Source organism: Cnephaeus nilssonii (assembly GCF_951640355.1).
Source record: "Cnephaeus nilssonii genome assembly, chromosome: 20".
Lineage (NCBI taxonomy): Eukaryota > Metazoa > Chordata > Mammalia > Chiroptera > Vespertilionidae > Cnephaeus > Cnephaeus nilssonii.
This window is the reverse complement of record NC_137091.1, coordinates 9,556,278-9,581,612: the sequence shown is the minus strand read 5'-3', so window position 1 is coordinate 9,581,612 and position 25,335 is coordinate 9,556,278. Positions and strand designations below refer to the sequence as shown.

General features: G+C 43.5%; 1 protein-coding gene across 5 annotated transcripts in view; it reads left to right on the top strand.

Moving 5' to 3' along the window:
* Positions 1 to 25,335, top strand: part of HYDIN (HYDIN axonemal central pair apparatus protein) — a 352,840-nt gene that overhangs the window by 167,847 nt on the left and 159,658 nt on the right. For all 5 annotated transcript variants that reach the window (XR_013812852.1, XR_013812853.1, XM_079759605.1 and 2 more), the window contains exons 19-22: positions 14,979 to 15,217; positions 17,721 to 17,982; positions 19,621 to 19,764; positions 24,327 to 24,470. Coding sequence is in view for 3 of the 5 variants with exons in the window: in XM_079759605.1 (XP_079615731.1) it covers positions 14,979 to 15,217; positions 17,721 to 17,982; positions 19,621 to 19,764; positions 24,327 to 24,470 (789 nt within the window). In the remaining 2 variants the exon portion in view is untranslated. The remainder of the gene's footprint in view (positions 1 to 14,978; positions 15,218 to 17,720; positions 17,983 to 19,620; positions 19,765 to 24,326; positions 24,471 to 25,335) is intronic.

Sequence of the window (25,335 nt, the reverse complement as noted above, 5' to 3'; positions counted from 1 at the left end):
GGAGCTATCCCATTTTCTTTTAATTATCTCCATGCCTTTTGTTTGACCTGACACCTTTCACTGAGTCTTGAGAAGGCAATGACTTTCAGAAAGAACACTGTGGTCCTTATTCCAAGATTCAACCTCGTAGCCTGAAAAGATGGCTGGTACACGCTACTTAAGAGCAATGTAAATTACATACACCAGCCGCCCTCATACAATCAAACTCAACTTGCCTTAAGATTCTTACAAACTTTTTTTCCCCCACAAATGGGGACATCAAGAGATAGGACAATTGCTTGACCAACGGGAACTCTCAGCATATCAGTGACCAAGCCCTTTCTACCATTCAATTCCATCTATCATTCCAAACAGCTTCCCTCTAAGAACAAGGAAAAAAAAACTGGGCAAGATATTAAGAATTATGAGTTTGAGGGACTGATGGGACAACAAAAGACCAGTGACAACCAAAAAGAAGAAACCAAGAAATATATGCCCGGCATGTGTGACTACTTTTCCTATACCGTTCTAGAAAAGAATGAAAACCTCAAAGGAGCCTTCAGGAAACTCACTGGTCTAAGGAAACAAAAAATTGGGATCAGGATGGGCTAGAGATACAAAACTTGGAACTGGATGGACTTGTTAAAACTCCCAGACTTTTGGTTAGGACTCTGAAAAGCAGTACCTGGAAACAACGGTAAACTAGTACAGATACTCATTTTAGATCATTTAAATCTCTGCCTGGATAAAGATAGATCCAAGATTTCTAGTTTCAAGAAGCAAAAATAGTAAGAAAACATTAGTTTAGGTCTCAATGTATCTCTACAGTTTTTATATACAGTGTCTAACAGTTAATTTTAATATAACCAGGCACAAAAGGAGTCAAGACAACTTAATACAAAACTATAATATGCTTAATATGCTCAAGGAAATAAAAGGTAAGATTTAAAATTTGGGTAGAAGTCTAGAAAGTATAAAAGAGGACAAATGGGAATTGCAGACCTAAAAAGTACAACAATTGAAATTAGGGACATACAGATGGGTTGAACTGCATATTAGATACAGATGAAGAGAGAATTGTGGAAGTGGATGATTGATTAGAAGAAATCACCCGAAATGGAAATAGAGAAGAGTTGGTAAAACAAACACAAGAGGTATTTTATTGGAGTATCCAAAGAAGAGAAAAGAATGAAGCAGAAGAAACAATGCCTGAGACGTCAAGCCACAGATTTAAAAAAAAAAAAATACATTGTAAACAGAAAGTAAGATAAATATAAAGAAAACCACATGTAATTGCTTTAGAGTACAGCTGCTACAAACCAAAGAATAGATATGAAAAGCATACACAGAGAAAAGACAGTTTACTTTAAAAAGAATAATATTAAACTGTCTGCTGACTTCTCAGGCATTGCCGAGGACAGGATACCATTATGAAAATAAGAGAACTTCAAGAAAGTCTCCATACCAAAAGGTAGAACGCTAGCCCCCTTCTCCCTCAATTTCCAGGACATGGGAAGAAGGTTTTCTCTGGGCAATGTCAGCATTCTCAAGGAAAGGCAGAAATAAACAGGTAGCTGGGAATCTAAAATATCTGGTGGCCCTTGGCTGGCTGCTGTCCACGCACACAGCAGTTGTAGTGCTTCACTCTTAATATAAGTACTTAACCAAGCCCCGCCATGAAAGCCGTTAGTGCAGAATTAGGAAATCAAAAAGCACAAAAATGAGAACTTAGAGGAAACAATACAATGAGAAGAGAGCTTAAAATAAAACAAAATGACCATTAATAATCTCAGGAAAATAAAAGATGACTTCGCATCTATGAACAAGAACAGGGTGATATTTATAAATGAAGAACAAAATGTGCTTAAGACGTTAAGAATATAATCACAGAAATTAAAATCTTGCCAGAAGAATTGGAAAATAAATTTGAGAAGCTATCAGGAAATAGAACATCAAGAAAAATAACTAAAAATTAGGTGAGAAAGATTAGAAAATTAAACGATTTGTTTAGGAGTTCTAAGATCCAAGTAAGTTTCAGAAAAAAAATTTTTTTTAAATGGGGATGAGGAAATTATGCAAGAAATAAGTTAAAGTGATGTATCCAGAACTAACAGAGAGGAATTTATGAAAAGACTTGTCAAAAAATGCTGTGTAATGGATGAAAATAGGCTCATGTTGAGAAATTAAGTTCCAGAGCACTGGACACAAAGAGAATACTGTAGGAATTTCCACATACCAAAATAATAATAATAATAATAATAATAATGAAAAACAAACAAGAAAAATTAGAAACCAGAGTATAATCCAACATCTTTATATATATATATATATATATATTTTATTGACTTTTTACAGAGAGGAAAGGAGAGGGACAGAGAACTAGAAACATCGATGAGAGAGAAACATCAACCAGCTGCCTCTTGCACACCCCCTACCGGGGATGTGCCCGCAACCAATATACATGCCCTTGACCGGAATCGAACTTGGGACCTTTCAGTCCACAGACCGACGCTCTATCCACTGAGCCAAACCGGTTTCGGCTAATCCAACTTCTTGACAGCTGGGAGTGGGGAGGGATTTGTAAAGGAAAATAAATCCAAATCTTGACTTCGTCATCCAGCCAAAAGACTAATCAAGAGTGGGGTAGAATAAAGACATTTTAGACATGCAGAATCTCCAACCACTTACACTCCAGGAATCCTTTCTCAGGAAGGTGCTGAAGAAGGTGCTCCACCAAAATAAGGTTCAGGAAACCGGCTCAGACACAGGGAAGTTAAGCTCAAGGAATACACAGCACAGAGCTGCACTCCCAGGACGCTGGCTGAATCGCAGGCCCAGAGAGCGGCCAGTCCAGACAGGGTTTCAGAATAGGTGGCTCCAGGAGAGACTAGGTCCAAGAAGTTGCAACTGATAGAAAACCTCATAATGTGGAAAGTATTGGGAGGTTTACTTCTTTGAGGATTTGGGATTGAACCCATGATAGATACATTAAAAACAACGCACAATAAAACAAACAAAAACCCACAATAATTCTTGGGAAAATGAGAGTTTTACAAGAAAGGAAACGTAGAGCTCAGCTGGGAATAGTATTTGCATTCTTATAATGATGTCAGTGCTAATGTTTATCTCATCAGAAAGTAGATTTTTAACTCCATTGGGAGGATGGAGAGAAGAAAGAGAGAGAAAGACATAGAAAGAGGGAGAGAAAAAAAGCTACCATTGTCTTCCACAGAAGCAAATGGATAAAACTCAAACTGAAAACTTAAGAAGTAGCAGTAGATAACTGGAAATATGGAGGTGAACACCAAAGAAAAACACTAAAAGAATTGACAGTGGTTGCCTCCATTAATAGACAAAGGTAGGAGGAATGAGGAAGGGCAGGAGAGGTTTTCACAGTATGCCTTTTCTAGAACCATTTGACTCTGGAGATTGTGTACCTTTCATAAAAATAAAATTTTAAAATTTAAATCAAGCCTGGCTGGTGTTGCTCAGTGGTTGAGCATCGACCCATGAACCAAGAGGTCACTGGTTTGATTCCTGATTGGGGCACATGCTGTGATTGTGGGCTCAATCCCCAGTAGGGGCATGCAGGAGGCAGCCAATTGATGTTTCTCTCTCATCGATGTTTCTAAATCTTTATCCTTCTTCCTTCCTATCTCTCTAAAAATCAATAAAAACATATTTTTAAAAAAACTATAACAAAATAAAAAAAAATAAGTCACCTCAGCTTTAAAAAAAATTTTTAAGTCATGCTTCAGGAAAGTATGTATAAATATGCTGCCATTTATGCAGGAAAAAGTGTATATCAAATATGCTTTGTTTTTAGTCATAAAGTATCTCTGGAAAGATATGCAGAAAACTGCTAACAGAGGCTGCCTCTGGGGATGGTAACTAGGGGCTTTGGGCAACATGAGAGAGAGAGAGATTCTTCCCGTAAACCCATTTGAGTTTTACACTGTGTTGCATGTATTATTTATTTTTAAAGAAGAAGCTTCTAAGAAACAAACAGGGAATGATGCTGAAGCAAGAGAGCAAATAGAATTAAAATTAAATGGGCTCTAGAGAGAAAGAGTGATCATATCCTTTTAGAATGAGTTATTTATTCAGTAAATACAGTGTGTGTCTTCTTGTTACACAAATCACATTATCCTAATATATAAAAAGCCAGGGGCTGTCACGACCGAAACAACCGGAAGGACAACCGAACAGTAGGCTGTGTGGGGTGACAAGCTCAGCAGGGGAGTTAGTGAGGGATGACCAAACGACTGAACAGCAGGCTGTGTGGGGCAACCAGGCAGTTGGGGAGGCAGTTGGGGGTGAACAGGCTGGCAGGGGGGCAGTTGGGGGCGACCAGGCCAATGAGGGGGGGGCAGTTGGGGGCAACCAGGTCATCGGGGGGGGGGGCAGTAAGGGGCCATCAGGTCAGTGGTGGGGGAGTTAGGAGTGATCAGGCTGACAGGGGGGCAGTTAGGAGTGATCAGGCAGGCAGGCAGGTGAACAGTTAGGAGCCAGCGGTCCTGGATTGTGAGAGGGATGTCCGACTGCCGGTTTAGGCCTGATCCTCAGGATCCGGTTGATCCTCAGGATCAGGCCTAAACCGGCAGTCGGATATCCCCTGAGGGGTTCCGGATTGGAGAGGGTGCAGGCTGGGCTCAGGGGACCCCCCATGCACGAATTTCTTGCACCGGGCCTCTAGTCTTTATAAAACAAAAGAAGGTTACAGGGAAAAATTACTCCTAGTGCCACCCTGCAGATAACACTATTACATGTCTGGTGCCTACCTTTCAAAACTTGACTGTGTGATAATACTGTTTCATGACCAGCTATTTTTACTTAACAGTTTAGTGTGGTCACTTTGATATGAATGATTGAGAAATATTCCTGTACAGATCATTTTCAGTGACTGACTTTATTGCATCATTTGGCTCCACTGCAGCTGAATTAACAAATTTCCTCCTCAGCGAGTGTGTCCAGCCTTTCACTACTGTAAACAGTGCTCCTGTCCAAAGCGCTGCTCACACCCGTCTCCTTTGACTGTATTTTTAGAAATGCAGTCACAGCATCAAAAGAACATAACTAAAATTCTTAATACATCTTAGGAAATTATGGCCCAGAAAATGTAAACAGTGTTGAAGAATGTCACCTTCTCCCTGACCCTTCCAACATTTTGTTCTTGCCAAATCTGGCAGGTGAAAAAACATTGTCTTGTTGGTTAAGTTTGTGTATTGTTGGCTTGCTGGTGATGCTGAATATTTTTCATAGATTTATTGACCAAAAACAAATAAATATTTTTGAGCATCTTTCCCATGCCTGCTACTAACAGTGCTAACTATACTTACTAACTAGAATGAGAAACATGAAAGTAAATTGGATGATGTCTTTTTTCAGAGTTTACAATCTCAAAAAAATGAACGAATACACAAACAATACAATATTATTGTATGCTGTGTCATATGTAAGCGCAGAGGAGGAAGTGTTTAATTCTTCTATAAAATTTAAAGTGTTCATAGGTAGGAATCTTTGAGTGGGGACTTGAGGGATAAAGAGTAAGAGGACAGGGAGATGGGTGTACATTTCCAGAGAACAGCGGAGTTAAAGGCAGGGATGATGCGCAGCACACTCAGGAAGGGAAAGGTCTGTGTTGGAAATGGACATGCCTGAGAAGTAAGCTTGGGAAGGCACTGGGACCACTAGGAAGGATTTGGAATAGATCCTCCAGACCAGAGGATCGTGTCTGGTGTAATAGTCTCGGCTGCAGGCTGCCATGTTTCCAACAGACAAATATCCACCACATTTGGGGCCCACGAACCCTGGGAATTGGGTGTAATGTTTGGGGGTGTTGTTAGGGGGTATGTATATGCCCATTTGCTATGAACTGGTTCCATCACTTTCTCAGAGGAGAAAAGGCTCAGCACCTGGTTCAGGCAGGGAGAGCCACCCAGGACCCTCAGCAGGAGAGGACCAGCGTCAGGTCCCTGACAGAGAATTCTGCCGGCAGGGTAGCCGGGGAGGGTGCAGGCAGGAAGGAGAACTGGATGTGAAGATTTGAAAGATAATGTTAATAATAACACCACTCACTGAGCACTTACTCTGTGGGAGACAAAGAGCTAGATGGCCTGGCACCCAGTTAATTTCATCTTCAAGTAGCACCTTTGGCAGATGAGGAAACGGAAATCTAAATTTTAAAATGTGTCCAAGGTCGCCTGGCTACAGACGGCAGTGGCCACAGCTGACCACGGGGCATGTGACGCTCAGGCCCACTCGTTTCGTCATGACCTTCCCTGCGTCGCTGGTAAAGCTCCAGCACCGCGTCTGTTGCACTCCAGCTCCTAATTTCCAGTTAATTATTTTAAGCAGCAAAGTGACTCACTGCAGGGCAGGGAACCGCACAACTAGAGATACCAGTTAGAAGACGAAAAGGAGAAAGGCTTCAGTGACTGTTCATTGTTCTTGTTCCACAAAGAATTGATTATCTGCTGAGATAATAGTATAAATCCAAAGAAATGCCTCACTCTGCACAGTGGTTCCTGTTGTTATTTGTGTCCTCTTGTTCCCTGGAATGAAATTCTTGCCGCTTTCAACGGGTAAAGGAGTTGTTTTGAAGAAAAGTGTATAGAGCTCTTTTTTCAAGCTTCACAGTCATTAGCGCTACAGAGTTAGGAGGTCTGCTGCGTATACTCACTCTCCTTTACTGCTGAAATGGCACGTGCAAACAGTTGCCTTCACTTCTGTCTTTCATAGCAAATATTAAATACGACTAAGGAAGCCTATAAAAGCTTGATTTCACCTCGGGAGCTGAGCGCTGTTTAAGCAATGCACTGATGCCCTATCTATATATATAAAAGCCTATGCAACCGAACGACCGGTCACTATGACACACACTGACCACCAGGGGGAGCATATGCTCAGGAGCTGCCCCCTGGTGGTCAGTGCGCTCCCACAGCCAACCTCCCGAGGCCAGCCAACCTCCCACAGTCCCTCCCCCAGGCCAGCCGGCCCTTATCGACCCCCATCGCCGGCCAGGCAGAGGGACCCAACCCGTGCACGAATTCGTGCACCAGGCCTCTAGTTGTCAGATAAAAAGCAAATGTTATCTCTAGATATGTGAAAGGTAGGGGAGAGGACTTAGCACAGATGACCAGTGGTATGGGATTCTGCATTGTAAAAATCACAAATTTCCCATCTTCCAGACAGTCATATATACACAAGCACCTACAAATCTTCTCTACATGTTGTTCATGGGCTGCTCTAGTGACTCTGGCTTTCTAGCCCCTGTTTACGCGCACACACGTGTGCTCACACACACACACACACACACACACACACACACACACACACAGGCAGCTGTTGCTGAAGTTTTGGTGGAAGACTTAGGAAAACTCAACTTACCTTTTGGACAAATATATGAAACTCTGTATTTGTTTTCTTTTTAAATTCTTTTTCAATTACAGTTTACATTTCACATTATTTTGTATTAGTTTCAGGTGTACAGCATAGTCGTTAGACAGTCATATACTTTACAAAGTGATCCCCCCGATATTTCAAGTATCCACCTGGCACCATGCATGATATTATTGACTAGAGGCCAATGCACGAAATTCCCAGCCCCGCCCACTGGTCGTTCCGGAACCTCGTCTGGAAGGTTGTTTTGGCTTTTTATTATATAGGATTATATTTCCTATATAACTATTTTGTAACTACCAATCTGTACTTCTCAGTCCCTTCACCTTTTTCACCCTGCATTAGTTTTCTATTGCTGTCTAACAAATTACTACAAACCTAGTGGCTTGAAATAACATGAATGTATGTTTCCCTGGGTCAGAAGTCCAGGCATGACTTGGCTGGCTCCTCTCCAGCCAAAAGGATCTCAGAAGGCTGAACTCAAGGTGTTTGCCCAGCGGCATTCCTTTGAGGAGGCTTAACTAGGGAAAGATCCACTTCCAGGCCCCCTCAGGTTGTTGGCAATCGAATGACTGAGGCCCCATTTTCCTGCTAGCTGTCAGCCAAGGCCTGCCCCTGTTGCTATAGAACCACCCACAGTTCCCCACCGTGTGGCCTCTTCCATAAGCCCTCTCACGAGGAAGCCAAGCCCTTTGACGGGCTCTCCTGATTGAGTGAGGCCCACTGAAGATAATCTCCTCACCTTCAAGTCAACTCTTTTAGGACCTTACTACATCTGCAAAATCCCTTCACAGAAGAACAGACTGGTGGTTGCCAGCTGGGAGGGGAGTTAGGAGGTTAGATGAGAAAGGATTAATACAAATTGGTAATTACAAAATAGTCACAGGGATGTAAAGAACAGCATAGAAAATATAGTCAATAATATTGTAATAATTATGTATGGTGTCAGGTGGTTACTAGACTTATCAAGGAGGTTAATCTGTAAATTACATAAATGTCTAACCACCACCACCACCCCCCCAAAAAAAAAAAATCCCTTCACAGTAGCACCTAGATTAGCCTTTGATTAAATAACGGAGAAGGTAACTATGCACCAGGAGATGGGGATCTTGTGGGCCATCTCAGAATTCTGCCTACCATAAACCCAATGCGATGCTTCTCTTTCTGGCAAGGGTATTGTATGTTACATGCTTTCCTGGCATCTATCTTTGTTTTCTCAGTTTTTTAATCTTCTTTTTTCTTTTTAGCAAATACTGCTGAGTCCATAATTATGTGTCGCATGGGGTGATGACAGCTTTTGGTAAGATGATGATAATAGCTGTCATTTTTATGAGGAAATTAACTGTATGCCAGACATCATTCTGAGTTTCACATGCATCACCTCATTTAACCATCACCACAACTCTGTGCAAAAGGTGCAATCAGGATCATGGGCTACAGATGAGGAAACTGAGCCTGGGCATGGCTAAGTGACGTGGCCCACGTTCGACAGCTGGAAAGTGGCAGATCTGGGACTCAAACCCCCATTTCTTTTCCTTTGGAGCCCTCCTTCCTAACCTGTTTCTGTCACTTGTTGTCTTGTTCTATTGTGGTTTTGAAAAGGCTATTGAATATCCTCCATAGCTATGCTGATTATCATTCACCCATTCCTTCTTTAGTCAAATTTGCCATCTAATAACTGAAAATGTTACATAGACCAAATCCTCCCTAAAAAAAAGTCAAATACCAGAGAGACACAGGGTGTTAGGATGATTTGGAGCCTTACTCTTGTTAAGGATAATCCAGCGTGTGACAGCTGGCATTTTAATGTGCCTTGTTCTTGGATTCTATGATATACTTTGCTGCCTTGTTTTATGCCAGACATTGATTAATACACTTCATCAAAAAGAAGACTCACCAATTCGGCCCTGGAGAGCAACTTCAGGTCTTCTTCCCAGAGCAGCCAATCTGTGTCTGCAGGAGTCAGAATGGAAATGCTGTGCATCTGCCGAAAACTCATGTCCCCTGGCTGGAAATAGCACTTATGCCGGTGACACCCTCTCCTCACTGTAACCAAGGACTCACCTGTGCCACTGTCTTGAGGAGGAAAATAAATAGTTAGAATGGGAAAGGTGACATTGACCGCACCCTCTTCGGAAAGGCACCTGCTTTTTGATAAAAGGACAAACATGGCATTGATTTATGTTTTAATTGTAAGCTGAGTCCCATAAAGGAGCAAAACTACACAGAGTGCTCTAAGGCCACACATTTGGGAAGCAAGGCCAACAGTGTGAGACTGTGTTGCCTAGAACATTCTTATTTTCTCCTGCAGCTGCCCCTCTAGTTGTCCTAGCAGCAGATGGATCTGAGCTCCAGCCCCGAAGTTCCCATCGGAGTGGGAATACCAAGTTACGCTCCCACTTCAATTTTCTGATTGGAGTGAACTCTTCACCTTTCGAAATCTGAGATCCAGAGGAGTTAGGGGAAGGCCTAAGGATATGGCAGGGCACCGAACCAACAAGGTAGCTTTGGCAGAGAGAAGTTAGCAGTTCACTATGCCCACCTCCCTTTACTCTTGGACCCAGAGCAAGGCATTTCCCAGATTCCTTTGCAGTCAGGTGTGTGTGCGTGACTGGGTTCTGGACAGTGGAAGTGGGAAGAAGTGTTGCGTACCACTTCCAGGCTTGGTGCATAAAATCTTAGCATGTGACCCCCCCATTGTCTTCCTTCTCTTGTTGGCCAACTGAATGGCAATGTCCAGGGTGGCTTAGAAGCCACACATTACACCTGTCAGAATCTGTTTAGCCGGGGTCCTTGAATGACTGAATGGAACCAGAGCCCATTCTCATGCCTGTAACCATTTGGAATTCCTGTGAACCAGAAGTAAGTTTTTGTTGTATTAAGCCGTTGAGCATCAGGTTTTTTGTTGTTGTTACAGCAGCTAGGATAACTTTATCTAAAATAGTAGCCTAGAATCTAAAAGCTGAAAGTAAGAAAGGCAAATAGTTCTAAGCAAGGAGAAAGGCTGGTTCCTCAAGCATGAGAAAGCTATTTCCATGTTGCTTTAAGTCATGTAAATGGTGTAAGTCAAAAACTCCCTATCTACTCTGATAAAAATGCTGATGAAATGAAGCTACATTGATCCATTAAAAAAAAATCTGCAGAAAATAGAGACAGACTCATAGGTAGAGAGCAGGTTGACAGTTCTGGGGCGGGGCGGGGCGGGGGGCAGGGGGGCGCAAGGGGCTGGGATGGAGGACTGAGGGGAAAAAAAAGAGAAAGAACTCATGGACACGGACAACTGGGTGGTGATTGCCGGGGGTGGGAGGAGGAGGACAGTGTGGGTGGAGGTGGAGGAGGGAGGAGGGAGGATAAATGTTGATGGGAAAATTTTTTTAAATATATTTTTTTAAATATTGGCAGAAAAAATAATTTGCATTTATGGCTGTTTTAGAACTCATTTTGTGTCATTTTCTATGATTAATATGTTAGAGGATTTTAAGGTTTTCACTTTGGGATTGTTTCTTAGTTCAGGCTGCTGTAACAAAGTGCCATAGACTGGGTGGCTTACAAACGGGAGAAATTTCTTTCTCACAGTTTCTGAGGCTGGAAGTTTGCGATCAGGGTCTCAGCATAGTTGAATTCTGGTTAGATTCCTCTTCCCAATTGAAGATTGTATTTTCCATATGAGAAAAACATGAATTTGGAGGGACTGAAGGTGAATGTTATGGATGGAATGGTTGTATTCTCCCCAAATTCATATGTTGAACCCAAACCCCTCCCCCCATGGTATTAGGGGTTAAGGCCTTTAGGAGGAAATTAGGATTAGAGAGGGGATTCTAAGAGTCTTTATAAGGGAACTTGCTTCCTCTGCTGAGCTCTTCTCCATGCAGGGACACAATGAGGGATTGGCTGTCCTCAACCCAGGAGAGGATTTCACCGAAACTCGACGATGCCGGCTCCCTGGTCTCACACTGCCAGCCTCGGGAACAGGAAATGAATTTCTATGGTTTATAAGCCGCCCAGTCCATGGCACTTTGTTATAGCAGCCCAGACTAATAGGGAAATTGGTACTGAGAGTGGGGTGCTGGTGTAACAAATACCTAAAAATGTGAAGTGGCTTTGAACTAGGTAATGCGTAGTAGCTGTAAGAGTTTTTTGTTTTTTTATCCTCACCTAGGGATATATTGAGAGAGAGAGAGAGAGAGAGAGAGAGAGAGAGAAACATTGATCGGTTGCCTCCCATATGCACCCCACAACCTAGGTATGTGCCCTGACCAGGAACTGAAGCCACAACCTTTTTGGTGTATGGAATAATGCTCCAACCAGCTGAACCACTGTCCGGGGCAGCTGTAAGAGTTTTTAAGTGCATGGTAGAAAAAGCCCACATTGCTTTTTCATTGCAGTGAATGGACTAAGATAGACTGTTAAAAAAATTGGGGAGGAGGATAAATTAAGAATATGCAATAGAAATTATTTCTTTGAATCTAAATATAAGGAGAATATAGTGACATTCAATCCTTGTAATTTCTCTTGCCAATAATAATCAATTTATAATCCTGAAAATTAAATGTATGAGGATTATTATCTTTTTGTGACTAATGTTTTGTTGTTGTTAATCCTCACCTGAGGATATTTTTTCCATTGATTTTATTTATTTATTTATTTATTTATTTATTTATTTATTTATTTATTAAATATATTTTATTGATTTTTTTACAGAGAGGAAGGGAGAGGGATAGAGCGTTAGAAACATCGATGAGGATGAGAGAGAAACATGGATCAGCTGCCTCCCGCACACCCCCCACTGGGGATGTGCCTGCAACCAAGGCACATGCTTTTGACCGGAATCGAACCTGGGACCCTTCAGTTTGTAGGCCAACGCTCTATCTACTGAGCCAAAACCGGTCAGGGCTCCATTGATTTTTTTTAGAGAGAGTAGAAGGGAGGGGAGTAGGAAAGAGAGAGAAACATTGATATGAGAGAGGCACATCAATTGGTTGCCTCCCACACTCTAACCCCAACCAGGGCTGGGGGTGGAACCCAGATACGTGACTTTGATGAGGAATCGAACCCATGACCCTTCAGTACGTAGGCTGACATTCTAACCATTGAGCACACTGGGCAGGGCTTGTTACTAATATGTTAAGATAAAATTATAAACAAATGCAGCATAATGTTCTGGAAAGACAGACTTTGCTTTCTGTTTTCTTATTTTAGTACTTAATAAGGGCTAACTTACTGTGAGTAGAAAGTTAGAAAATTTTAGAAAAACATTGAGTGGTACAAAAATCAACATTTTTTCCCCACAAATATTTTCAGAATAGATCTAATTATCATACAAACATCCCACCTCAGCCCCAGTTTATCTAGTGTAGCATTTAATGCTGTTTTCTCTGATATCGATGTTTCCAGAGATGTCCCATATTAAAAGGTCAGGAGTAATGATAGGACTCTTGACATAGAATTAAATCTATCATTTCCATTAACACCAAAATTAAAGAAAAATTTCATCTACATCGTCATTATAAACAACTAGAAGCACGGTGCACGAAATTCGTGCACGGCGGGGGGTTGTCCCTCAACCCAGCCTGTACCCTCTCCAATCTGGGACTCCTGGAGGGATGTCCGACTGCCCGTTTAGGCCCGATCCTGGTGGGATCGGGCCTAAACGGGCAGTCGGACATCCCTCTCACAATCCAGGACTGCTGGCTCCCAACTGCTTGCCTGCCTGCCTTCCTGATTGCCCCTAACCGCTTCTGCCTGCCAGCCTGATCACCCCCAAACCACTCCGCTGCCAGCCTGGTTGATGCTTAACTGCTCCCCTGCCAGCCTGTTTGCCCCCAACTTCCCTCCTCTGCCAGCCTGGTCACCCCTAACTGCCCTCTCCTGCAGGGTTGATCACCTCCAATTGCCCTCCCTTGCAAGCCTGGTCCCTCTCAACTGCCCTCCCTTGTAGGCCAGGTACCTCCCAACTGCCCTCCCCTGCTGGCCATCTTGTAGTGGCCATCTTGTGTCCACATGGGGGCAGGATCTTTGACCACATGGGGGCAGCTATATTGTGTGTTGCAGTGATGATCAATCTGTATATTACTCTTTTATTAGATAAGATAGAGGCCTGGTGCACGGGTGGGGGCCAGCTGGTTTGCCCTGAAGGGTGTCCCAGATCAGGGTGGGGTTCCCTTGGGGCGTGGGGTGGCCTGAGAGAGGGGCCTGTGGTGGTTTGCAGGCGGGCCACGCCCCCTGGCAACCTAAGCAGAGGCCCTGGTATCTGGGATTTATTTTCCTTCTACAATTGAAACTTTGTAGCCTGGAGCAGAGCCAAGCCTGCTATTCCCTCCGGGGCGGCAGCCATCTCTGTGGCAGTTAATTCACCTTCTACAGTTGAAACTTTGTTGCCTTAAGCGGGTAGGCCCAGCGAGGATGTGCTTTAAAGCTTTGCTTCCCCTGTTGCCGCCGGCAACCCTGGCCTGCTCTCTCAAGCTCCATTCTGCCGCCATTTGTTTGAATTTGTTTACCTTCTATAATTGAAACTTTGTAGTTTGAGTGGAGGCTTAGGCCTGCAACGGCTATGGAAAGCTTGGCTTGCTCTGTTACCTGGGAAACCTTGCTCTCTGTGGCTGTAGCCATCTTGGTTTGGGTTAATTTGCATACTCGCCCTGATTGGCTGGTGGGTGTGGCTTATGTAGCGGAGTGATGGTTAATTTGCATATTACCATTTTATTAGAGAAGATGTATCATCTTGAGAACTGTTCTCCTTTGTTTCATTTAACTTATTTAAATTTTTAAATACAATCTATTTATTAGTGTCCATATAGACTTTCAAACCAGACAAGCATGATAGATAAGTCAAGTCTGCATATGTTAGAAGATGATAAGTACTGGGGGCGGGGGGGGAGTAGCACTGGGTAAAGGGGAGCAGGAGTACAGAGGGAAGGTTTTCCATTTAAAAGGTGACGGTCAGAGCAGGCTTCATTCAGAGGTAGTGCTTAGCCAAGACCCTCAGGAGGAAAGGGAGTGAGCTATGAGGATCTAATTAGTTAAAGGGAACAGGTTAGTGAGAGTCAGCTTCCTCTCTATAATTTTCACCTCCTATTATATATTTCAAAATAAGTTTGGAATTTTAGCAAATGAAATTCTATTTATTATTATGGAATAATAGAAATTGAGACGACTTCCTATACTGTGTTGATTAACAAAAGCTGTTCCTGCTCACTAATAACATCATCAAAACCTTGCATTTGAAAAACTTGTCTCTGGAAAATTCCATGTTCCAGGAAGGATGCTGTACCTCCTGCGAGTATCTCAGAATTTGGTGATTAAAACAGATAATTAGTATCAGCTTGTTAGAGAGCTGGGCTGTCATCTAGCGAAAGAGATGTAAAGGATCCTCACCGAGCACTCAGGAGCGGAATTGTAGGTTTGCTCTTCAGAATCAGATTGCTTTTTGCAAAAAGAGAAGCCAACAAACACCCAGCTGCTTTGATTTGAAAAAATAATAATAATAATGTTTGATGTTGAGTTGCACAGTGCCGGCCATTTGAAGTGCAGACAGCTTTGACACATGCAGAAGGGAAAGCCAGGAATAGCCTCATGTTACCGTGTATCTTGTGTTGCAGGCGCACAAAAAGTCCCTTTGGACAGTGGAACCCAGCGAAGGCACCATTCCTCCGGAAGATGACATTCAACTGACACTGACCGCCAACCTGAATGACATACTGATGTTCAAAGACACGGTCATTTTGGAAATTAAAAACAGCAACACCTATCGGATTCACGTCCAGGCTTTAGGAATCGGTTCCACCATTGTTTCGGATAAGCCCTTTGCTCCGGAGCTCAACTTGGGAGCACATTTTAGGTAGGGAAACCTCCTGGATGAATTTTCATAGATGTCGCCTATGTTGCATAAGCTGAGCATTCACTTCGATTTTAGAAAATTGCTTTTCAGTAAGTGTACTAACCTCAGTCCTTCCGCTTTCCTACCTTCACTGTCCCCCTCCAGATGGGTGTGGCACCAGCAGAAGACACCCCCTAGTCACAGCGTGGTTGCTTTCTCAAGCTGAGTCCGTCCACGCTAGAGAAGAGATGGCTCATGGGCAGTGCATTCTTCTCTCACACTCGCAGTGCCTTCTCGGTGACTAGTTTAGAATCTCAACCATGATTTCTCCTCTTTTATGCCAATACGCTCTTAATCCCTCTCCGTGAAGGTCCAAAATACAGTCGCATCTTAGTGGTAACCTAAGTAGAGCATAACTAGGAAGGTAAACATTTACTGTAAATGTTTCTTATCAGGAATTGCAAAGCAGTAACTTCTTTGGTATTCTGTCTTCTGCTTGCCTCCCCACTAGAGCACCAACAATCAGGAGGGCTGCAATTGGCTCTACCTGATCATTTTGGGGGGAAAAAACAACAAAAAACTAGAACATCTAAATATTTAAATAAAAGGTGGTAGACTATAGACACCTCTGAGCAGAATGATCTAAATGTGGCTCTAAAAAATGTATGCAGTCTGAATGCAACGGGGGGATATGTGTGGGGATTCATTCAGGGCTCCCAGCTGCGGGGCCAAAGGAAGGTGTGCCTGTCCGTCGTGATACTGTGAACAGACCTCTGGTCTAACAGGCCCCGCAACCAAGATGGACACATGTGCCTAGAGAAGATGAGCCTGAAAAAAAATCAGTTAGGAGCCCTCCCCACAAACCCATTCACACCCCCTTTTCCTCTGTTCCATCTACAAACCATGACTTGATTGAAAATAGCATGAGCCACTGGGAATTATGCCTTCCGAGAAGCATCCATCACAGCTTTGTGTTAACTAGATACAGAAATGCTCCTCTCTGCCTGTCTATTGACCATACGCTAGAGCATGCTTCTATTTCCACGTTTCTCTAAGTATACCCAGACATAATTATAGAAACAGTATGCTGCGAACCAAACTTGATTACATGATGTTCTCTGTAATCTACAAACAGGGCCAAATAGCCCCAAAGGATATTCTGTCACTTGCCTGGAATTGGGAGGCTTAGCCTATAGTTTTCTATGAATACAGAAGCAAATTGTGGCTTTTTAGCTGTCAATTTCCCTTCTGCCTAAACCCTACCATTCTTTTTGACATAAAATCATGATGCCAGCAATCTCCAAAAGAATTGTCAAAAGCAGGGGACATAGAGGGTGGTAGATGGCATAGAGGGGATAAAAGGTGATGAAAAATTAAATTACATTTTTTAAAAGGGGAAAAAAAGAAGAGGTGGGCTGTTTCTGTAAATAAAGGTTTTTTAAAAATATATATTTTTATTGATTTCAGAGAGAAAGGAAGAGGGAGGGAGAGAGATAGAAACATCAATTATGAGAGAAAATCATTGATTGGCTGCCTCCTGCATGCCCCACACTGTGGATCAAGCCCACAACTCAGGTTTATGCCCTGACCGGGAATCAAAACGTGACCTCCTGGTTCTTAGGTTGACACTCAACTACTTAGCCACACCGGCCAGGCTGTAAATAAAGTTTTATTGGCATACAGCCATGCCTATTTGTGTACACATATTTTCTATGTCTGCTTTCACACTGCAGTGGACAGTTGAGTAGATGTAACAGTGCCCATGTGGCCCCCAAAATCCAAAATACTTATTAGTCAGCCCTTAACAGAAAAGTCTGCCAATTTTGGGACATATAGATCTAAAAAAACAAACAAACAAACCAAAAAAAACCCCATATGCCATCTCTTTTGATTGCATGTTTTGGGGCAACTTCCTTACATTTTCAGAGCTTCCATTTCTTCACTTAGAAAATGAGCAAATACACTTAGTATATCTGGGTTGCTGTGATGATTGAAAGATGTACTGTGAATAAGTTGGTCATTTCTCTCTAAAGTACCCTTCAAACTGAGCCCATCACAAGACATTTCCCTCAGTCCATAGGAATTTACTCCACACAATTTGAAATACACTTCTCCTCCAATAGGCATTTTGCTTTTCCTTTCCTAAAATCCTCTTCACAGCCATTTGTCATAAATTAGAGTGGTTTTCACATGAACTGCGTCCGTGTATTCTGCGGCACGCTTGACCTGCTGGGAAAGGCAGAGGATGGGTGGGACCACTTTCCCCCGGCCCCTTCCCTGGGGATGACAACTCAAGGGCCACACCCAGGTCCCTGACTTGAGTTTATGGGGGCCATGAGTAGCTGCTACTTTGCCCTATTGCCGTGGTAGCTCCTAGCAGTACCATGATGCAGCCTTCCTCCATTTAAAAAATTGTCTCTTTATTGCTCACTTTTCAAATACTTCCAGAGGAGTCAATCCCAAATTGTAGAGCTGAACAGAGCATTCCAAAGTTGAGTCCTCTCAATACCTGCCTCTTTTCCAGCCTGGACACCTGTTACTACCACTTCAAGTTGACCAACAAGGGACGTCGGGTCCAACAGTTGTTCTGGATGAATGAAAAATTCCACCCCCAGAACAAGCCGAGCAATAAGGGTGTGGCTAAGAGGAGACTTGCTAAGCGCCCCGGCTCCCAGGCAGCCAAGCGTTCCCAGAGCCCCGTGTTTCAGCTTCAACCCGTCAGGATGGAGTTGTATCCAGACCAGACGATCGATGTGACACTTGATGGCTATTCTGCTACTCCCAGGGTACGGGGACAGCATGTTTAGAACCTGTCTTTCTCCTAAATAAATCTTTGCTCTATTTCTTAGGCAAGTTCCTTGACATTTATCTGAAGAAAGGATGTGGTTTCTTGAGGATTGCACACGGCCCCGAGTTACCATGGCAGCTCCCGTTGCTGTGACGGTTCAGCGCTGCTGTTTTATGTTTGCTTCTACAGCTGCCACGAACCCATCCTCAAAACACTAATTAAAGCAGCTTCTCATCCCCAGGGTCAGCAGTGACCAGCCAGCAAGTCTCTGGGAGAGGGAGAGCCAGCTTTCAGCCCAAGCCAAGCCTCCCAGGAGCACTTAGCCGTATTCATATGTATTCCAAAGGGTGTGTTTGTAGACACTCTGGGCTGCCGTTCCCATCGGGGTATTGGGACATCCCAGGCTCCTCTCCCCTCAGTCTGACATAACAGCATCACACTTATAATCATCATCATCTTATGGGTCAATGAAAGAGCTGCATGTATCTTCAGCAGCTCTGATGTTCTGCTCTTATTTACATCATCGCCATTCTGCTTAAACGTTTATGCAGATCCAAACCACGTCTCTGTTTGTTCCTACTCTCTCATGGAGAGTGGAAACCACCAGAAACCTAAAAAAAACACACACACACAAAAAAAACAACCCTTTGTAATTGCTCATGAGCCTCTCCTACCTCACAAACGCAGACTGTCAATGAGGACTGATGTTTGCTTGAGCTCCGCCTGGTGTCACCAAATTAGGAGGTGGTGCTGAGCTTTCTCCTCAGGAAATGGGAAACAATAAGAAATTCGCCTTCCAGCAGACAGGATAGCAAAGCTTGTCCATTGCTTCCCTATGGAGTGAGTATATAAGGTGGTCTTTGTCTCTGCTCTTCAGGGGTTCAGCCAACTTCTCCTGAGTATGCACCAAGGATGCAAAGGTGACTAGAACACAGCCCTCCTTTCAAGACCCCGACAGGAGCACATTCAGTGTCACGACTGGCAGCTGACCATATTTTCAAAGGCATTCAGCCTGAGCTGCTAGGGTTCTAAATCCAGTGTAAGCTTTGCTAAAAGAGACTTGAATTCATTCACATCTGAAACCTGAGCACACTTCAATGCAAGCTATTCATGATATAAATTCACTTTGGGTTCTTTCTACTTTATACAAATCTGGACCTCAGGAGGTCGGGGAGCAAAGAAATACTAGTTTCTATAGCACGATCTTTAAATATTCAAGTAAGAAAGGCAACATTTTTCAGCCGCAGTTTCTGACTAGCTTGATAAGAAATAGAACTACGATTGAACTCTAAGCCCATAGGATTTTATCTGCCCTGCCCCTCACTGGTTGGTATGTCCAATCCCCGACAGTCCATGTATAATACATATTCCATACAGATATTCGTTGAACTGAATGCAAATTGATTTGTGTCCTCAAGAGCAGTCAGAAATGGACGCAAGATCCATCCAGGACATAGTTAACCAATAAGACATTTAAGTGTGAGACAGAGAGCGGCACCTGAAATGCACTGTTCGGAGACCCGTGTTCTTCCCTGGTGTCCACAGGCAGGTAGTCGAGCGTCAGTTTGCTGATTGTGTGGAACTAAGTTTTCTGAGCTATGGATGTTCTCACAATGCTGGCGGTTCTCACCTGCAGATGGTCAAGGAAAAGCTGGTGTGCCACGCCATCATCGGGGCCCAGCGGGAGCGGAGCCTGGTGATGACTGTGGATGTCATCTGTGAGTTCATAGCGCCGCTCATCCAGCTCTCCACCAAGAAGCTCGTGTACCGACTGGAGAAGGTCAGTGGGCAGTGCCGGGGAGGGTTGGGCGCTCCAACCGGGGTCAGTGAGGTCACATGTTCATTGGAGAAGCTAGGTTAAGGAAGTCTGGTGTACCCACACCCACCCATGTTTCCTAAGCTTCAGAGGCCCAAACACCTTCCTCTAAAAAGTCTGAATCTAAACCTACATTCCTCTGAAATGTCAATTGCGACAGAAATTCTGCTTCCTTCATTCCTGACGTACAAGGCCAAAGTGAAGGGGTATTTATTCCAGTGCACTGTGGTCGATCATTTTACTCTAATTAGAAAAAGTAAACATCACAGTATAGAAAGGATTGGACTGGAATTATTGATAATCATAATCATCAGAAAGAATAGCTACACCTTGTTGATTGGTTTGTGCTGGGCACTGAGCTATATTCATTACATACATTTGCCCAGTTGTCCCTCACAACAGTCTGTGCTGTGGGTTCTGTTATCATCCCCATCACACACATGAGGAGACCGAGATGCAAGTTATTATACGGATCACCCAGCACTGAGAATAACCCACTTAAACTATGACTCACATGTTTAAGTATATGGCTCTAAATGCCCATGACTTTATATGGCCATCAAGGGCGAGCAATAAAGCGGGGGAGTAGGGAAGCAGGGGAGTATGGGGGATGACTGCTGCTCAGGGCAGGGGGCAGGACAGTGAGGAGGTGAGGGAGGCATCACAGTAGAACTTGACCTCCTCTTCAGCAGACTTCCATCGTAGGATTTTTTAACATTCAGAGCAGGTCTGTGCCAGAGAGTGAGTTAGTGCTGATGACCTGGTGAACCAGGGAGACACAGTCAAAGCTATGAGACTGGTTGAGGTTACAACCGTAAAGCAATTATTACCATTTAGTCATTTAAATTACAATTCTAAGCAGTGCTGTGAAGAAGAGGTGTAAGTTGCTATGAGAGCACCTATCAGGAGAGTGGCTCTGTTTGTACCTGTGGTGACAGCTGGCTTCCTTGAGCAAGTGCCTCGGGTTGAGCCTTGAAGGAAATTTGAAGTTAGTCTGGTGACAAGAGATGGGGAGAGAATTAGGCAGAAGGAACAGCACATAGGAAGGGCCCGGGTCAGGAAAGAGCTTGGTGAGTATGAAGAACTGAAAGGCTGCCTTAGAGGGACATGAGGTCCATCAAGAAAGTAGGCAAGGGCCCATGAGTGTGGCATGACTGGGAGGCGTGTTCTGGGAGGCCATTGGCGGGCTTCAGGGAGGGGGTGACATGGTCAGATTTATTCATTGAAACAGTCACGCTGGCTGCTGAGTGGAATATTTGTTAAATCCTTCTATGTGCCAAGCACTGAGTCGGCTGCTAGGGGTACAGCAGTGAGGCTAGTCCCTCCCTGATGAACTACACAGCCAGCTGGGAAGACCAAGCATTAAGTACATTGTCCCACAGTGTGATCTCTGCTGTCATATGAAAGGTTTGGGTGTGGCAATGCCTAATCAGTCAGGGAGGGCATCAACCAGGGTTCCTTTCATTACCTGGAGGCTAGCAGGAGAACGGGCAAGACCATTTATTCTGGGAGTGGGTTCCATCACATTTTGTTTGTACTAAATATCTATTGAGCACCCACCAAGGGCATGGCACTCTGCTGGAGATGAATAAGGGGCGTATAATTGAGGAAGGGAGTAGAAATGTACAAGTTCAAATACACAAATAATTTGGGGGCATTTACAGTGTATGAGGCAGCAAAGACACCGCAAAATCCCAGGCTTAACCAACTACTGGGGAAAGTAGACACTGAGGAAGTAGAATAAGGGCTTCAGTTACAGGATGCTAAGCTAACTGTGATGAGCTCCATGAGACATATAAAAAGAAAATACTACAAGAGTCTCTGCTACAGTTATTAAGCTTTCATTGCTCTGTTTTAAATTCTTCCTTTTATAAGTGATCAGGAAAGATATTTGTTGGTGGCATCTGTACCAAATGTGGTGTCATCATATTTTCTCTGAATGTAGCTACTGAGTGAAAATTCAGTGAATATTTATTGAATAGCTATTCTGCAAAGACATTGTAGTATATGTTAGACATGCAACTTTGTTTCTTATTAGATTTTTTCTAAGCCCATAAACACTCATAAAAATGTGTGGATCGTGTTCCTTTTCTTCTCTTTATATCCTTAAGCCTTGGTGTGTTTTTTAAAAAGCATATTCTTGTTTAAGTGTCTATTGTTGGACTTTATCACTCAAATAAAATAGCAAATACTTTAAATATGGCAGTGACTTATTGAATTACAAAAAGGAATTGAGTCACAGCTCCCTGTTTGATTTTACCCTTCTCTCCTTCCACCCAAATATTACAAGTTTAAAATCTGTCCAACTACTGTTATTCTTCATTGTTCATTTCCTGCTCACATTTAATCCACACCAGGGACAATGAAGAATTTCAACTTCATTACCCAGCGTGTGCAAGAGACCTGTTAGGGCTCAGTATTCAGATGTACTTATATAACACCCAATTATCTAGTCTGTCTCCTATTTTCAGGTCAAGGCAGCGTATCTGACTTAGTACATTAGACTATAATGACACCCACACTGCCTATGGGAAGCATTTTTCTAGGACCGTTTCCTCAGATATGATCTACTTTCTAACTATTGTACCATTCATAAGCCACAGAGATGAAACCACATCTTTGTGGAATTGAAAAGGTCAATCGAAACCATCAGCCAGTTTGCTTCATGAAGTCCAGCAGCAAATCCCGTCTCCTGCTGTCTGGGGAGACAGACAACCCAGAGAGAAAGGGGTCATTTTAAAATAGAACAGGTTCTCTGTGCATCGCCTCCTTCTCATCACTAACCTCTAAACGGCCTCTTGCCGCAACCAAACAAGTGTGGCTTCTTCGCTTCAAAGTTCCCTGCAGTGACACAGCAGCCTGGGGGAAGGTCACTGGGTAGACAGTTCCCCACGTGGCCGTTGATGACCCTAAAGTGCTGGTTTATCCCTCCCCCAAACTGGAGAATGCGATCTGCAAATGCAGGGTGAGTCCAGCACCTGTATTAGCATGTTAGAGGGAGGGAAACCATGGTTGGCATCTCATGGTAAGTGCCAGACCAAACCCCTGCACAGAGGCTAGTGGATCACAACTGAGGTAGGAGACTTGAGCCAATCATCTGGACTGAATGGCTGTGTCTCCCCAAATTTATATACTGAAGCCCTAATCCACAATATGATGGTGTTGGAGGTGGAGCCTTTGGGAGGTGATTAGGTCATGAAGATGGATGGGGCCTTAATGAATGGAATTAGCGCCCTTATAAGAAGAGACACGAGAGATAATCTCTCTGTCAGGCATGTAAGGACACAGTGAGAAGACGGCCATCTACAAGCCAGGAAGCAAGCTCTCCCCAGACACCAGATCTGCTGGCACCTTGATTTTGGACTTCCCAGTCTCCAGACTGTGAGACATAAATGTCTGCTGTTTAAGCCACCCCATCTATATTTGGTATAGCACCTGATCTAAGGCACAATGGATGCTGATCTCAAGAGCTCGCCCAGAGCCAGGGGATCCAAGAACCACAGTGGAAGGAAGACTGTGCTGATCAGAGACACATGGTCAGATGAAAATGTGGAATCAGGAAGATTTAACTGAAATCAGAACAAGGAGAAAAAGCAAATCAACCAAAGAATAGATATGCATATATGCATAGACCATGGACACAGACAGTAGTGGAATGAAGGCGGAAGGTGGGTATGAAGGTAGTGGGGGCTGGATGGAGGGGGCAAAAGGGAAGGAGGAAATGAGGGGTATCTGTAATGCTGTCAACAATAAATTAAAAACAAATAAAAAGAACTGAGAAAAACAGGCTAGAGTTGTTAGAAGAGCCAGGGAATGATTAGAAGGAAGTTCTGTTTGGAGGCCATGGATTGAGGCTTCAGGTTACCTTCTGCTGGTATCAAAGGACCCTCTTTCCAGAGCATGCAAGAAATAATGTGGCCCCAACATCAGAATGAGAAAAATTCAGTCTGAACAGCAACATGCAGCTCAGGACCCATTTCTAGTATTTTCTGTAATTGAAAAATTAAATTGGATGTTCAACAGAGTAAAAAGATGCTTCTAAATCAGCGTTAGCAAGAAAAAATATTAGAGAAAAGTGTTACAGCATTTGTCAATTTAATAAGGTAAGTATATTCACAATTGAGTGTTTTGAGCATGGGAAAAAATATTGTAAAGGGAATAAAAGTTTTATCCATTATAGTGCAACATGGGTTCTTCTACAATATATCACTAATTTCTTAGCTTGCTTTATGACATTGTGGAAACTTCTATAGTAATAGTTCCATCCAGAAGCATGGCTTATACCGGCATGTTTTTTTAACCAGGCAACAGGGAGAGTAAGAAATCTAATCTGGTTTCTGACTTATATAGTCTCACTTCTCAGTAGTCCACCATACATCCCAAATGATTTAGCTCAGTCTCTCCAAGAGAATAAAAGCATATGCGCATGTGTTTGTGTATGCTCAGATATATATGAGACTTTTGCTGCTCTAGCCTTACTGTTTGTCATAACTTAGTTTGCTGCCTCTTTTTCCTTGTTTTTGCAGAAACCACAGACTGTCTTGCAACCTGAGTACCAGCCCTTGGTCATGAAGAACATTTCCACGCTGCCCGTGAACGTGTTGCTCTCAACAAACAGACCCTTCTTCATCTGTGACACGGAGAAATCTCCGTTGCCCCTAAATCCAGAGGTAACTGAGGGAGGATGGTCCTACCAAGCTCCTTGGAGGGGCCGGGGGAGGGGCACGTGTGTGTGAGAAAGGAAGAAAATGACAGCAGTACACTAACTAATTTCAGTCTAGAAAAATATAAAGAATCCAGAAAATAGTGAGGAAATAATACAGAGAATCTTAAATGAGCCCTAAATAAATCCCACTGTCTATCAGTAGAACATCTATTATTAATGGTGTAAGAACTTCTGGCTCATTATGATGACCCTTTCATTGTAATGAAGCCAATCTTTAGAAAACAGTGACTTCACACTAAGGATAGTAAAGATCTTTCAATTCCCCTCCCTCAAATTTGACCAAAACGCCATCCTCAAGGAAACCAGGAAATAGCCAAAGCCCAGTCTTTAAATCAGCCAGTCTATCTGCAGATGCCGAGAAGACGGAGCCCGGCTAAGGCAGGAGGCTTGAGCTCACCAGGCCACCAGTCTGGGGCGGGATGCAGTGTTCTCTCCACATCCCTGTAAGATCATCCCTGTGATCCTTTGCTGGGCACGGGGACACCGGTGGGAATGGCTGGGCCATGGGGCAAGCGCGACAGCAGAGCTGTCAGAAAGGACCGAAGAGAAACCAGACCCACACCATCAGCTGAAGGAGAAGTGATGTAAAGGAGGAAGGCAGGGCAGGCAATAATCGCAAGATCTCCCAACAGGGAAACTTGAAATTTGCTATGAGCTGCACAGAGGGGGATGGGTGGTTGGGGGAGTAGGGAACAGAGCCGCTTAGTCAGAGGGTGTTGCAGATGGTACCTGACTTGTGGCTGTAAACTGCACTGCTGTCCTCCCCCGCCCCTCCCCACCAATTCTTTAGTGAATCTCATTCAAGCATG